The sequence below is a fragment of the Salvelinus fontinalis genome, chromosome 4 (assembly GCF_029448725.1).
Source record: "Salvelinus fontinalis isolate EN_2023a chromosome 4, ASM2944872v1, whole genome shotgun sequence".
NCBI classification, from domain to species: domain Eukaryota; kingdom Metazoa; phylum Chordata; class Actinopteri; order Salmoniformes; family Salmonidae; genus Salvelinus; species Salvelinus fontinalis.
Genome location: NC_074668.1, coordinates 77,112,012 through 77,125,300, shown reverse-complemented (window position 1 = coordinate 77,125,300; position 13,289 = coordinate 77,112,012). Strand labels below are relative to the sequence as shown.

Genomic DNA, 13,289 nt, shown 5'->3' with positions numbered 1-13,289 from the left:
AGGAAGTTTACATCAAAATATGCCACAGACCAAACATTTTTCAGGTCTACTGCTGGAGTGTTTGTCCCAAATGTTTGGCTAATGGATGAGCACTTGTCCATTGAGCATACATGTCAAGTATAATACACGTCATTTTAATATTCACGATTTGGGAGATTTATTTGTTATAATGATATCTATATTTGTACAACAATGTAATAATAATTTCACATTTGCTAATTTAGAATAAATAAAACACATTTAATGGCTTGTTTTTACTATGTACTGTATGTTAATGCCTCTGTTGTTGTGTGTGATCTGCCCGTCAACAGAAAAGCCTCCCGGCCCTGCGGCTGTCTCTGCTCAACATTCAGCATTCCCTGATCCAGCCTCTGCCACAGGCCAAAGCCACCCCCACCACAGGCACCAGCTCTGCCATCATGGCCGGCCCAGCTGTCCGCGGCCGCCTCCCCAACAGCGTCAGCACCACGGGGGCCAGTGTCGGGGCCCAGGGACACACAGCTGCCCTGGTAGGTACAGTACACTCACAGTCATAGCTGTCTCTACACTCACATTTCCAGTCACAGAGATCAGCCACAGTCATACAGTCCACTGGGCCAAACATAGATGACCCCTGGTTATGACTCTCTGTGGAAGTATTAGAACTAATAGAACATGTTTTGGCCACGGTTCTGTTGTTAAGGTTGATGATACTGTAATACTCTGATACTTACTTATCAGTGGGGTAAATAAGTATTTGTTCTAGATTTCCAAAGTTTTAATTGCGTCTTCACTAAATCCAAGGTCATTTGTCTTGGTATGTACCTAGGCACCAAAGGAGTGATGAGTAAGATTCCCCAGGCCCCAGTAGTAGAGAAGTGTCTCCCAGTGCTCAGAGACTGAGACAGAGCTGGATGTGTTCCAGTGGGGAACGGCTTCACTGACAGGCTAGGCCAGCACACCACAGACCATACAGAGGCTTAGCCAAGGCAGCTGGCCACAGGGCTGGATCAGTGCACTCCCATGGGGCCTGTGTGTGTGTATGGCTATGCCTGTGCCCAGCGGTGTGTGTGTATACACATATGAGTCAATGGAGTGCAGTGCTGGCTCACAGAGGAGAGGCCTCCATGGAGACTACCCAAGGTCAGAGCCCGCTGGCATCCGATGCTGGCGGGGACATACCCTCTCTGAGGACAGACTGGCAGGGTAGCCTGGGCTGGGGCACAGGGCTGGGTGGTGGTGGTGGTGGTGCCCTCCGCACCACTCATCTGCTGCTGCTGGTTGGGAGTGTCGTGGGTGAGGGGAGGTAACTAGGTCATAGCTGGGTCAGTTTGAGAGCTGCTGTGTGTGGCTGCAGCTGTACAGCAGTTACTGTAGTGGACCACTGTCACAGAGGACTCTGACACTGCTCTGCCAGCCTACACACACGCACGCGCACACACACACACGCGCACACACGCGCACACACACGCGCGCACACACACACACACACACACACACACACACACACACACACACACACACACACACACACACACACACACACACACACACACACACACACACACACACACACTGCTCTGTCAGCTCTCTGCTCTCCCACCAGACTATTGGCTGGTCTGATCCTGTGTCAACTCAATCACCAAAAGTCTGACATTCAAAGAAGTTGTAATTACTAGACTATAGCTCCTGGTATAACACCAGTCTAAAGCTAAAACGTGGTTCTGGTTTTGGAACCAGGGAACCCTGTATGTTCTTTATAGTGTGGTCCTAAAACAACCCCAAAAATGTCCCCAATTTTTAATTCTGGAACTTACCTGTGATTTTCTCAAACTGTGTTGTGGGTTTGCCAGAGGTACTACCTTCTCTATTCTGGCTGCTGAATGTATTTTCCTCTGAGGCCCTGCAGGGGATCTCTGGGAGAAATGGCCTCTATCTTTTTCAACCCTTGAACAGTAATATAGCATGTGTCAGGGAATGGAAAACAAGGCTAAAAAATATGCAGTGAGAAGCAAACTGGTGTGAATGGATGGCTGGGCCTCAGGCCTGTCCCACAGCTAGGCTGCATGCTAGGAAGGAAGTGGCTCTATTAGCGCAGAAGCAGCTCCCCTCCTCCCCTCCTCTCTTCTCTTCTCTGTCTTCACTTTTTCACTCTGCTGTTCCTCCTCTTCCTCCTCCCGTTGTTTTATGCCGACACACACACACACTGGCCCATTCCTCCCTCCCCATATAGAGATACCTTTTTTAATGTCAAAATGAATTGGGATCAATCAATTTAAATGTTACAAGACCTGCTTTTCATCGTATTTACCATTCTTCTTCCCTCTCTCTCTGTCTCTCTCTCTCTCGCTGTCTCTCTCTCTCGCTGTCTCTCTCGCTGTCTCTCTCGCTGTCTCTCTCTCTCGCTCTCTCTCTCTCTCTCTCTCTCTGTCCCCCCCCCCCCCCCCCCCCCTCAGGGTATCAAGCAAGTGGGCTCCGCTGGTTGCCAGGTCAGGATGCCCATGGTGATCACACCATTAAGAACACAAGGTGACTATAGCGTATCTCCATTCCTTGTTACATATTTCCTATGGTACTACAGAGAATCCTTATCCCACACCAGACACATAGGAGAGCTGAGAACAGGTGTTTCCTATCCTGCTGTACCCCATCCTTTCATCAAACATTTACACTGCTACCATCTCACACTGATTCACAAACACTGACTGAACACACTGAAGCAAGCCCTAAAACATCCCCTAAATACCATACTGGTCCCCAAAGAGTGTGGTGTGCTCTCAGGTGTGTGTATTTGTGCGTGTGTGTGCATGTGTGTGATCAGAGGTGCATACAAATTCGATTTGCCCCTTCCTCATGTTGCCTGCAGTGAAAGATCTGTAGGTTTTTTTATGTCCATAAATTGGAATGTGGGAAAAGTTTCTAAAAATACTTTGTGCCTCTTGGCTAGGAACATGCCTGTTAAAATCAAGTTTAAATTCACTCTGGCAGTCCTTGTGCCTCTCCAAAAAACGTGTCTTCAAGCAGGATGCGGTTTTGGAGTGTAAGGAGAACCGGTGAAGCGCAGTGATATTGACAGAATGATGTTGTCTATACAGACCTGGGGAGAGCTGCCTACGTTGTGATGCTGCGCCTCTGTCTCCCCTGGTCTCCCCAGTGTGACAGAGATGGTTAAAGAAAGTCTTCAGACAGGAACAGGTTTGATGACAATACGAGGGGACAGCTCATAATAATATTACTCTGTGTGTGTGTCTGTGTGTGTGTGTGTGTGTGTGTGTGTGTGTGTGTGTTTTCCCCCCAGGCACTGTCAGCAAGGGAGCCACGTTCCAAGCAGGCAAAAGTCCTGTGGGTTTTGCCGTTAAGGGCTCTGGAAATCAGAAAAACAAGCTGAACGATCCCGGAGGCGGTTCTTTCAGGTACAAAACGCTGGTTCTGTCCACCTCTTCAGGTAGAGAGAAGAGGGAGGAAAAGAGAGAGGTAGGAGAAGAGAGAAAGATAATCTTACTCAGTGTTATGGACAGCCAGCACATGGGGGCAGCATTTCACCAAGATAACTTGGATGACTACAGGCTACACTCTCAGCTAAGGCCATGAGTTTAAATCCTGTCATCTGCCTGACTCTCTCTGTCTGTCTCTCTCTATCTCTGTCTCTATCTCTCTCTATCTCTGTCTCTCTATCTCTCTCATCTCTCTCTCATCTATCTCTATCTCTATCTCTGTCTCTGTCTCTATCTCTGTCTCTATCTCTGTCTCTATCTCTCTCTCTGTCTCTCTATCTCTCTCTCTATCTCTGTCTCTATCTCTGTCTCTATCTCTGTCTCTATCTCTGTCTCTATCTCTGTCTCTATCTCTGTCTCTATCTCTGTCTCTATCTCTGTCTCTCTCTGTCTCTCTCTGTCTCTCTCTGTCTCTCTCTGTCTCTCTCTCTCTCTCTCTCTCTCTCTCTCTCTCTCTCTCTCTCTCTCTCTCTCTCTCTCTCTCTCTCTCTCTCTCTCTCTCTCTCTCTCTCTCTCTCTCTCTCTCTACTTTTTCTTCATCTGTCACATAGCAACATTCTCTCTCTCCCAGCCAATAGGTAATTCATACTCTCATCAATGCTCTGGATTCCTGTTCCAACTCTTTGGTAGGAATGATAATGAACTACTAAAAAGTTAAGTACGAACAGGGTCATTATCGAAAACATGTACATGGATTAACACTAGCTAATGATCCTGTTCTAAATAAAATGGCACAGTGTAGTCTACACTTGTGTTGCCCCCTGTTAATATAGATGTTTATGGTTACCCCCTGTTAATATAGATGTTTATGGTTACCCCCTGTTAATATAGATGTTTATGGTTACCCCCTGTTAATATAGAAGTTTATGGTTACCCCCTGTTAATATAGAAGTTTATGGTTACCCCCTGTTAATATAGATGTTTATGGTTACCCCCTGTTAATATAGATGTTTATGGTTACCCCCTGTTAATATAGATGTTTATGCTTACCCCCTGTTAATATAGATGTTTATGGTTACCCCCTGTTAATATAGATGTTTATGGTTACCCCCTGTTAATATAGATGTTTATGGTTACCCCCTGTTAATATAGATGTTAATGTTTACCCCCTGTTAATATAGATGTTTATGGTTACCCCCTGTTAATATAGATGTTTATGTTTACCCCCTGTTAATATAGATGTTTATGGTTACCCCCTGTTAATATAGATGTTTATGGTTACCCCCTGTTAATATAGATGTTTATGGTTGCCCCCTGTTAATATAGATGTTTATGGTTACCCCCTGTTAATATAGATGTTTATGGTTGCCCCCTGTTAATATAGATGTTTATGGTTGCCCCCTGTTAATATAGATGTTTATGGTTGCCCCCTGTTAATATAGATGTTTATGGTTACCCCCTGTTAATATAGATGTTTATGTTTACCCCTGTTAATATAGATGTTTATGGTTACCTGTTAATATAGATGTTTATGGTTACCCCCTGTTAATATAGATGTTTATGGTTACCCCCTGTTAATATAGATGTTTATGTTTACCCCCTGTTAATATAGATGTTTGTTTACCCCCTGTTAATATAGATGTTTATGGTTACCCCCTGTTAATATAGATGTTTATGGTTACCCCCTGTTAATATAGATGTTTATGGTTGCCCCCTGTTAATATAGATGTTTATGGTTACCCCCTGTTAATATAGATGTTTATGGTTACCCCCTGTTAATATAGATGTTTATGGTTACCCCCTGTTAATATAGATGTTTATGGTTACCCCCTGTTAATATAGATGTTTATGGTTACCCCCTGTTAATATAGATGTTTATGGTTACCCCCTGTTAATATAGATGTTTATGGTTACCCCCTGTTAATATAGATGTTTCTGGTTACCCCCTGTTAATATAGATGTTTCTGGTTACCCCCTGTTAATATAGATGTTTCTGGTTACCCCCTGTTAATATAGATGTTTATGGTTACCCCCTGTTAATATAGATGTTTATGGTTACCCCCTGTTAATATAGATGTTTATGGTTACCCCCTGTTAATATAGATGTTTATGGTTACCCCCTGTTAATATAGATGTTTATGTTTACCCCCTGTTAATATAGATGTTTATGTTTACCCCCTGTTAATATAGATGTTTATGTTTACCCTCTGTTAATATAGATGTTTATGGTTGCCCCCACCCTCCCTCCAGGTTCTTCAGCTCGTTTCATCTTTGTAAAAATCGTCTTCATGAAAAATGATCTTTACGATCTGACCTATAAGTGTAGGTGCTTATGTGTGTGTACATAGTTTGTGAGTGCGTGCGTATGTATGTACATTTTGCTGTCCTGCTACGCATTCAAAATGTAACGAATACTTTTGAGTGTCAGGGAAAATGTATGGAGTAAAAAGTACATTATTTTCTTTATGAATGTAGGTGAGTAAAAGTACAGTACAGATACCCCCCAAAAATACTTAAGTAGTGCTTCAAAGTGTTCTTATTTAGTTACTTTACACCACTGGCTCTGAGCCCATAGTAGGCCACCAGGTTCATGCTAATGGCCTCCCCTCCTGAGGGGAAAGTAGCCGCCCCGGGCCCTGATTGATAAACCAATAAATCTTTAGTGGCCTTGATAATTAAGCTGTCAGGGCTGCTTGTTACTGACAACCTTTTCCCTCTGGTGCTTCTGCCTCCGTGTTTACAGAAACCACGCATTGCCTCCCTGCCCTAGCAGTGCACTCTACTGGCTAACCATACAGTACATAGGCTACACACTGGTTTCACGTCAGCTCAATCAAATAGGGTTCATATATCCTCACCAGCACTAGCCCCTCTACTCTGCTTGTTGACATGGATTAGGAATCCCTGTTGTCTGGCTGTGTAGTGTAGTAGTCCCTGGTAGGGCAGGGCTGTATGTACCTCTATACTGTTCCCCTCCTGAGGACATAAGAGCATGTTGGAACAGAGCCCTGTGGCGTGTGTATATCCTCTCACCTCAGAGCACTCTCAGCCACTCCCTCCCAGCATTGGTGCGCAATAGGCCAGAAATGGAGAGGGATGGTGGGAGTCTCCCCCCTCTTAAAATAGTGATGATACTGAGATTGTACTGTAGGCATTTTTTGTTTGATCTTAAATACTCCCCCCTCCTTCCACTGCCCAGTGTTGTGCTATGTAGATGGTGTTTTGTGTAACATCAGATTTGTATTGTTTCCCTTTGTGAAGAATATAATGCTAGGGTTGAGTAGCTAAGTGGATAGGGGTTGAATAGACTATGATCTCAGAGATTCAGCTTATAACCAGTCAAACATTGATGTGCTGTGATGTGTTGCATTGTGATGTGTTGTGTTGCATTGTGCTGTGATGTGTTGTATTGGGCTGTGTTGTGCTGTGTAGTGATCTGCTGTGTAGTGATGTGCTGTGATGTGATGGGTTGTTATGTGAGTTCCAGTGTGCTCTGTGGTGGTGGTGACGACAGACAGACAGACAGACAGACAGACAGACAGACAGACAGACAGACAGACAGACAGACAGACAGACAGACAGACAGACAGACAGTAGGTTTACAGTGCTGAGTGGAAGCAGCTGGTCTCTCCCTCCATGCTTTCTGTAAACACCCAACATCCGCTTTAATCACAGCCGGCCCTCATCCCCTAGTTCTCAGCCGTCTCAGACGTCGCCCCCTCAGCCCAGTGCTGCGGCAGGTAGCCTAGTGGTTAGAGCGTTGGGCCAGTAACCGAAAGGTTGCTGGATCGAATCCCGGCGCTAACAAGGTAGTGTTGTTCTGTTGTTCTGCCCCTGAACAAGGCAGTTAACCCACTGTTCCCTGGTAGGCCGTTGTAAATAAGAATTTGTTCTTAATTGACTTGCCTAGTTAAATAAAGGTTAAAATGCCAGCGGTGAGCTCACCATCATTCCCCCAAATCCTCCTGCCCCTCCACTGTATGTCTGGTCTGGGGCATACGTCCCTCTACCCCGGCCCCCGTCCAGCTCATTCACGTCCAGACCAGGCCGGACACACAGAGAGGGAACGTGTTTAAACTGCAGTACACTGGCTTTGATACATATTGGCAGCAGTCAGCGTTGTCTAAAGCGACAGGCTGTAGTGCACATTGAGGAACTAAGGAAGCTGTAGTGGCCTGAGCCTGTATGTGTGACTGTGTGTGTGTGTGTGTGTGTCTCACTCACTGTGAGGTATGACTAGCTACATCGAGGGGTCTCAGGGGTGTTAGTCACTCAGATGGCTCGGTGGACGACCCCTACCTTGGCACAGGGGGCACTCTCTGGGGGGAGGTATCAGAGACGATCCCTGTCTGGCCCTGGATCCTGGTCCCTGACTGGATGCCCCCATTCCACACATACACATGCTCCTTCTAAATGTCAGAGCAATCCAACTCCCCATCTATGGCGTGCCCTCTCTCCAATCCAGGTTTGATATGGAAAATGCATGCATATGTATTCATGTTGCTCTGGGTGTCATGTCCCGCAGCAAAGCCAAACCAATCATTGAGAGGTGTCTTTTCCTCCACAGTGGAACCTAATTACATCTCACCTTTATTAGTGAGAGGAGAAGGTACTGTACATTCGTTCAGGAGTCCTTTTGTTATGCGTTTCATAACTAATTTTTAATGTCAACCATGTCTTGCATTTCCATTTGGTTGTAGCCCCCCCAAACACAGGAGACATCTAGCTGTGCTATTAAGAAACAGGAATAAGGGAGTTATTTCATAGCAACATAGCATGTCCATGTCCACTAGCTGTGCTATTAAGAAACAGGAATAAGGGAGTTATTTCATAGCAACATAGCATGTCCATATCCACTAGCTGTGTTGTGTAACTTTATGTGTTATTCATCATTACATATGATGGTTTATTTATTTAATGGATGATGAGGTTAGGAGGCCAGGGTGTTGGGTGTTGATGAAGATGACGGTGCTGAAGATGAAGGTGTATAGCCTACAGGAGGGGAGATATATAATAATAACATAGTGTAATCTCCTGTATCATGATAGTGTTGTTGGGTAGATTCTACATGGAGGTTCATTATTAGAGATTATGAGAGAGAGAGAGAGAGAGTGAGTAGGACTGGGACTGGGACTGGGACTGGCAGGGTGAGTAGAGGGTCTAGTGAGATCTCTTGGTGCAGGAAAAAGCTCTAATCGTCTTTGTCAACCTCCTACCGGGATGTCAGGACTCATATAGGTGCTCGTGGCCTTACAGAGGAACAGGAAGACATCAGCGGGGTGCGATGCGTGTCACTAACGATGGCGATGTGTTCCCACACACGGACGCCCGCCCGCTGCGGGCAGAGACTAGGGAACAAGGCAGCATCAGTGGCCCCCACAACACTGACGGTCAGAACCAGCGGCTGCTGGCGGTGCGAACGCCAATTAGTTTAGAGGGGAGGCGAAGGAACGGGCGAGGGAGGCAGTGAGCGGCTGCCCTGTGTGTGTTCTGTGGTTCTCTGTGCCCTCTGTCATCGCCACTGTGTGGTTCCTCCAGCCCAGCCCAGCGGGCGATGGAGGGAGGCAGAATTTCCATGGATGATGAGCTCAGGGCATTGCCAGCCACAACCAGGTTACCACAGCATTCGTTCCCCTGTTAGGGTACAGTAGTCATTAGCACTCACTCATAGAGACTGGAAAGAGGATTTAGGCCTTGCGACTGTCAATTTCAGATTCACCCAACACCTCAAATTAAAGGAGAACTGTTTGGGTCAGACACTCCATTCTTTTAATGATGGTCATCCTTGGGGAGGACCTTGACCCCAATGGGTCTTCTTGGTCCTTTATCCCCTTCTTACTGTTTACCTCAAATACGATATCTAATACATTTTACTGATCCAAACCTATGTATGAATTCTAAAAAAGCTAAAATGTAAGAAAATGACCAATGTATTGAGAAGCCAGCTCGTGTTGTGAATCAAAATGGTGGTGGATATTTCCACTGGACTAGTACTGGACGATATTGCTGTTCTCAGCAGAGTGGTCTGTATACAGTGTTTGTTGATATTAGTATATTGCCAGATTCATCACACAGCAGTTCCAATCCTCCTGTGCATCCTTACCCAGCTCCCCGCCATCCAAACGTTGTCAATCCTACTATATGCTGACTCAAATGGATGGAATAACACCTATTCAAATGGTGTATTATTATGAGCAGCTTATACACCTCTGAATCATAACAATGCAAGTGCATACACTACATTCCCTGTACGATTACACCTTGAATGACATGAGATAATCTGTCAGTTGTCCACAGGAACAGCTCTGTAATTGTCTATAGGGACATTTAAACTAATACTGTAAAAAGGAGACATATAGTATTGTTTTATACAGACATTGTTGTAAGAGCTAATGTACATATGTAGGATCTTAATTTGAGCCAGTTTGCTACAGCAGGAAAATAGTCCTGCAGCAACAGGACATGTGAATTATTATGTGGATTATAAATCATTGCCATTTTTGTAGGGCTTGATACATTTTCCATGAGGGCAAAACAAGTCTGACATTTCTAAGTGGAAATTACAATTTTAGATTTATTTTTAAAACTCAAATACACTACAAGTTTGCAAAAACAAACTACATCTGAAAATGAATCCTCCATCTATTTGTTTTCAGGGATGATGATGACATTAACGATGTGGCCTCCATGGCGGGGGTGAACCTGAATGAAGAGAGCGCTCGTATCCTGGCCACCAACTCTGAGCTGGTGGGAACACACATCCGCTCCTGTAAAGATGAGGCCTTCCTTCACCCGGGCCTGTTACACAGACGCATCCTGGAGACAGGTACGGACAGTACACTACTACAGTACGTTATAGTACATTATGACACCCTCACTAGAGAAACCTCTAAAGACTACCCATATAGTGTATGATAATGAGGCCTTGTTCACAGCAATAGAACAATAGAAGTTGCATACACAGTAAGTCTTTAAAGTCATTAAATCATAGAGAATTGAGGTGGAATCATGTACAGTATCGTTGTCTTCACGGTTAGTATTAAATCCAGGTCCATAATAATCATTCCATAATCATCAAGTGTTGCCAATGATGCTGGTCTTCATTTTCATCATAGTGATTATTATCTTCAGATTTATCTTGAATTTATTCATGAACATGTGTACCAAACAGAATCATGTTCCTTCAAACGTGTGTTGGTTTAGAAAATATAGGCCAGACCCCTGTCTGTGTGTGTATCAATCTATCTGTTAGCTTTGTGTTTTCTTCTATTCTCCTTGTTGTTTCTGCATCTGTAGTGTCATCACTAAAGACAGACAGTTTGATTTACTTCCCCTGATGGGATGTTGCAGGCCAGGCCCGAGCAGACGCTCCTTTCTGGCCTCCCTCGTTTTAAACTTGATGCACTTAACAGTTCTTTCACCTCCGTTAATGAATTCTTCAGTGTCTGTCTGAACTTACTAGACCCCAGGCCCTGACATAAATACTTTATAGAGCTGTCTTTTGAAGGCTGCTTGTCAGATTGTCCTGTGGACTGAAGGAAGAGAGTTACAAGACTTGATTTTGTTCTTCTTCTGTCTTTTGATTGTAATCTCCACATTCAGATACTGTCCTATTTGTGAATCTGAGTTGATACACGGTATATTACCATAAACAACTAAGTATTGAGTACACGTTGCATTATAAATCACACAGTAGAATAGAATTCAAGCACAACAGGGAGTTTCAGTGCTAAGACGTTTCTTCCTGTTATACCTCAATTAAGTATCCACGGTGACGTTGACAATGAGGCCCAGAGGTCATGTGCTGTTAGACGGTACATTGGTGAGGTTGTTATCCCGTCGCCTTGGGGAGGAGGGGTTAAAAATGTAAATCTTGTTCTGGGGGCTTGGTGCTGTGCGGGGGCCGGGTGGGTGGGAGGCCATGGTGCCCCCTGCTGGGGAAGTGGCACTTGGGCGGCTTTGTTGTGTCAGTGATGGGCTGTGGAGAACTCTCAGCTGGCAGCAGAACCAAGGGAGGCTCCCCAGCCTGCCAACTCTGCTCAATCAGAGGCTAGTGGGGATGTGGTCCTCCTCACACAGTGGTACACAGCCCTGACTCACCCCTCTGCTTCATGCTGCCCTCTCTGCTCTCTGCTGCCTCCACTGGACAGGGAGATGTACAGTGGAGCAGGGTAAATTCAGACCCGGTGAGGACCAGGGAACCCTGTGTCTTTCAGAATGTCCACACACAGATTGGGAGGAGCTTGTTTCTCTCTCCTTGTTTCTTTCTTTCTTTCTCCTATTTTCTCTCTCTTTCTCTTCCCATATCTCTCTCTCCTCTCACCCCCCTTCTCTCTTTCTATCTCTCTTCTCTCTCCCCCTCCCCATCGTTCTTCAGGCTTGTCCTTGAGCCATAAACTGCAAGCAGCAACTCCCTCCTGACTCCCAGGGCCTAGAACATATGCACAGCTGGAGTTCTCGAGAATAGCCTCTCAAAGTAAATGTGCACTGGTACCTCAGAGGTCCAATTCTGCAGAGACGCATACAGAAGTACTCAACTCCAAAGAGACTCACTCGTGTTCAGTGCAGAAAGTTCACTTTTCTCTATTTAAGGGCAGATGAGATTACCAGTAAAAACAGTACAAAATAAAGCCTGTTAAGGTGGTTGGAAACTAACACTAAAGCAATTCAATGCTGTTTAGACTCTCCTATAGTCCTAAGTGAGGGGCTGGTGTGGACTACATTGTACATTGAGGAAGGTATTTATTTCATAGAGAACTTGGCTTTCTTTGCCTTAAATATCTCAGTTTGTAGGAGAGTGGAAGCCTTTAGTGTTTTACCTTTTGACATCGCTTACGAACCAGAGAAAATGTTTTTGAATTTTCACACTAATTATCAGGCTTATACGGATCTCGATCCTTTCGAGATGTTAGACCGGGAAAAGATGTGTGTACAGTACGGCTGATTTAAATAATTGGTGTGGTTTACTTAAAAGTGTACCAGAGAGAACATTCTGTTAATGGAATATTAAAAAGGAAGAAACACAGATCCTAACCTCCTAAACTCTGTCCTCTGAATTATGACTTCACAAACTGTTTACTGCCAGAAAACTAGTCGAAATGATCCTTTAAAGTTAAGGTTGGCCAACCAAACTGTGCTGGCTCAAATGTTTTGCTTTGTCCTTTTTAGCGCAGTTCCAACAACTATGGTGGATGTGGAACCAGGCCAGCTCATTACAGCTTGGTTTGGTTCGGCTCAGCTTGGTTCAGTAGTATGAAAAGCCTTTTCAGACTGGGATTTGGGGAGATCAGCGTGTATTAATGTTGGAGTCCTTCTGTCTGTCTGTGACCCTAAGCTAAGAAGTTTGGCGTGTCAGAGGTTCCTATGGAGGCTGTGAACTTCATCTCCCACGCTACCCAGTCCCGACTCCGCACTGTGCTGGAGAAGGTCTCCTCCATCGCACAGCACAGGATGGACGGCGGTAAAGTAAGTAGTTGTGCCAGAGACAGACATACCTATGAGGAGGTGGGCGCTTTTTACACTTAAGTGATAAACACCATAGCACAGTTTCCACAGAAACATATTCTTCAAAACTTGAAATATACCTGATAGATCTTTTGCAGGCCTCTGTCTGGCACACCAGCATGTGTGACATTAACTTTTAGCCTTGAATATAGCAATGTAACTACGTTTAATTGGTTTACAATAAAGTCAATTCAACTCTGCTCCTTGTAAAAGAAAGCAAAAAACATAGCAACTTTGAAAGCTGTTTTCCTGTGTGTATGTGAGGCAGAGGAGAGGGGTGGTGGGCTACAGCTGTCCCTGTCTTGTTTAGTCTTTTTTGCGGTTTGTAAATGAGGCGTGTTAGATGCGTGAAGTCTCCTCGTCTCTGTGAAG

General features: G+C 44.8%; 1 protein-coding gene across 2 annotated transcripts in view; it reads left to right on the top strand.

Moving 5' to 3' along the window:
- The window catches only part of LOC129854449 (transcription initiation factor TFIID subunit 4-like), a 102,872-nt gene that overhangs the window by 33,316 nt on the left and 56,267 nt on the right, over positions 1-13,289 (top strand). For both annotated transcript variants that reach the window (XM_055921501.1, XM_055921500.1), the window contains 5 exons: positions 312-509; positions 2,436-2,508; positions 3,278-3,392; positions 10,070-10,239; positions 12,748-12,878. In XM_055921501.1, the coding sequence (XP_055777476.1) occupies positions 312-509; positions 2,436-2,508; positions 3,278-3,392; positions 10,070-10,239; positions 12,748-12,878 (687 nt within the window). The remainder of the gene's footprint in view (positions 1-311; positions 510-2,435; positions 2,509-3,277; positions 3,393-10,069; positions 10,240-12,747; positions 12,879-13,289) is intronic.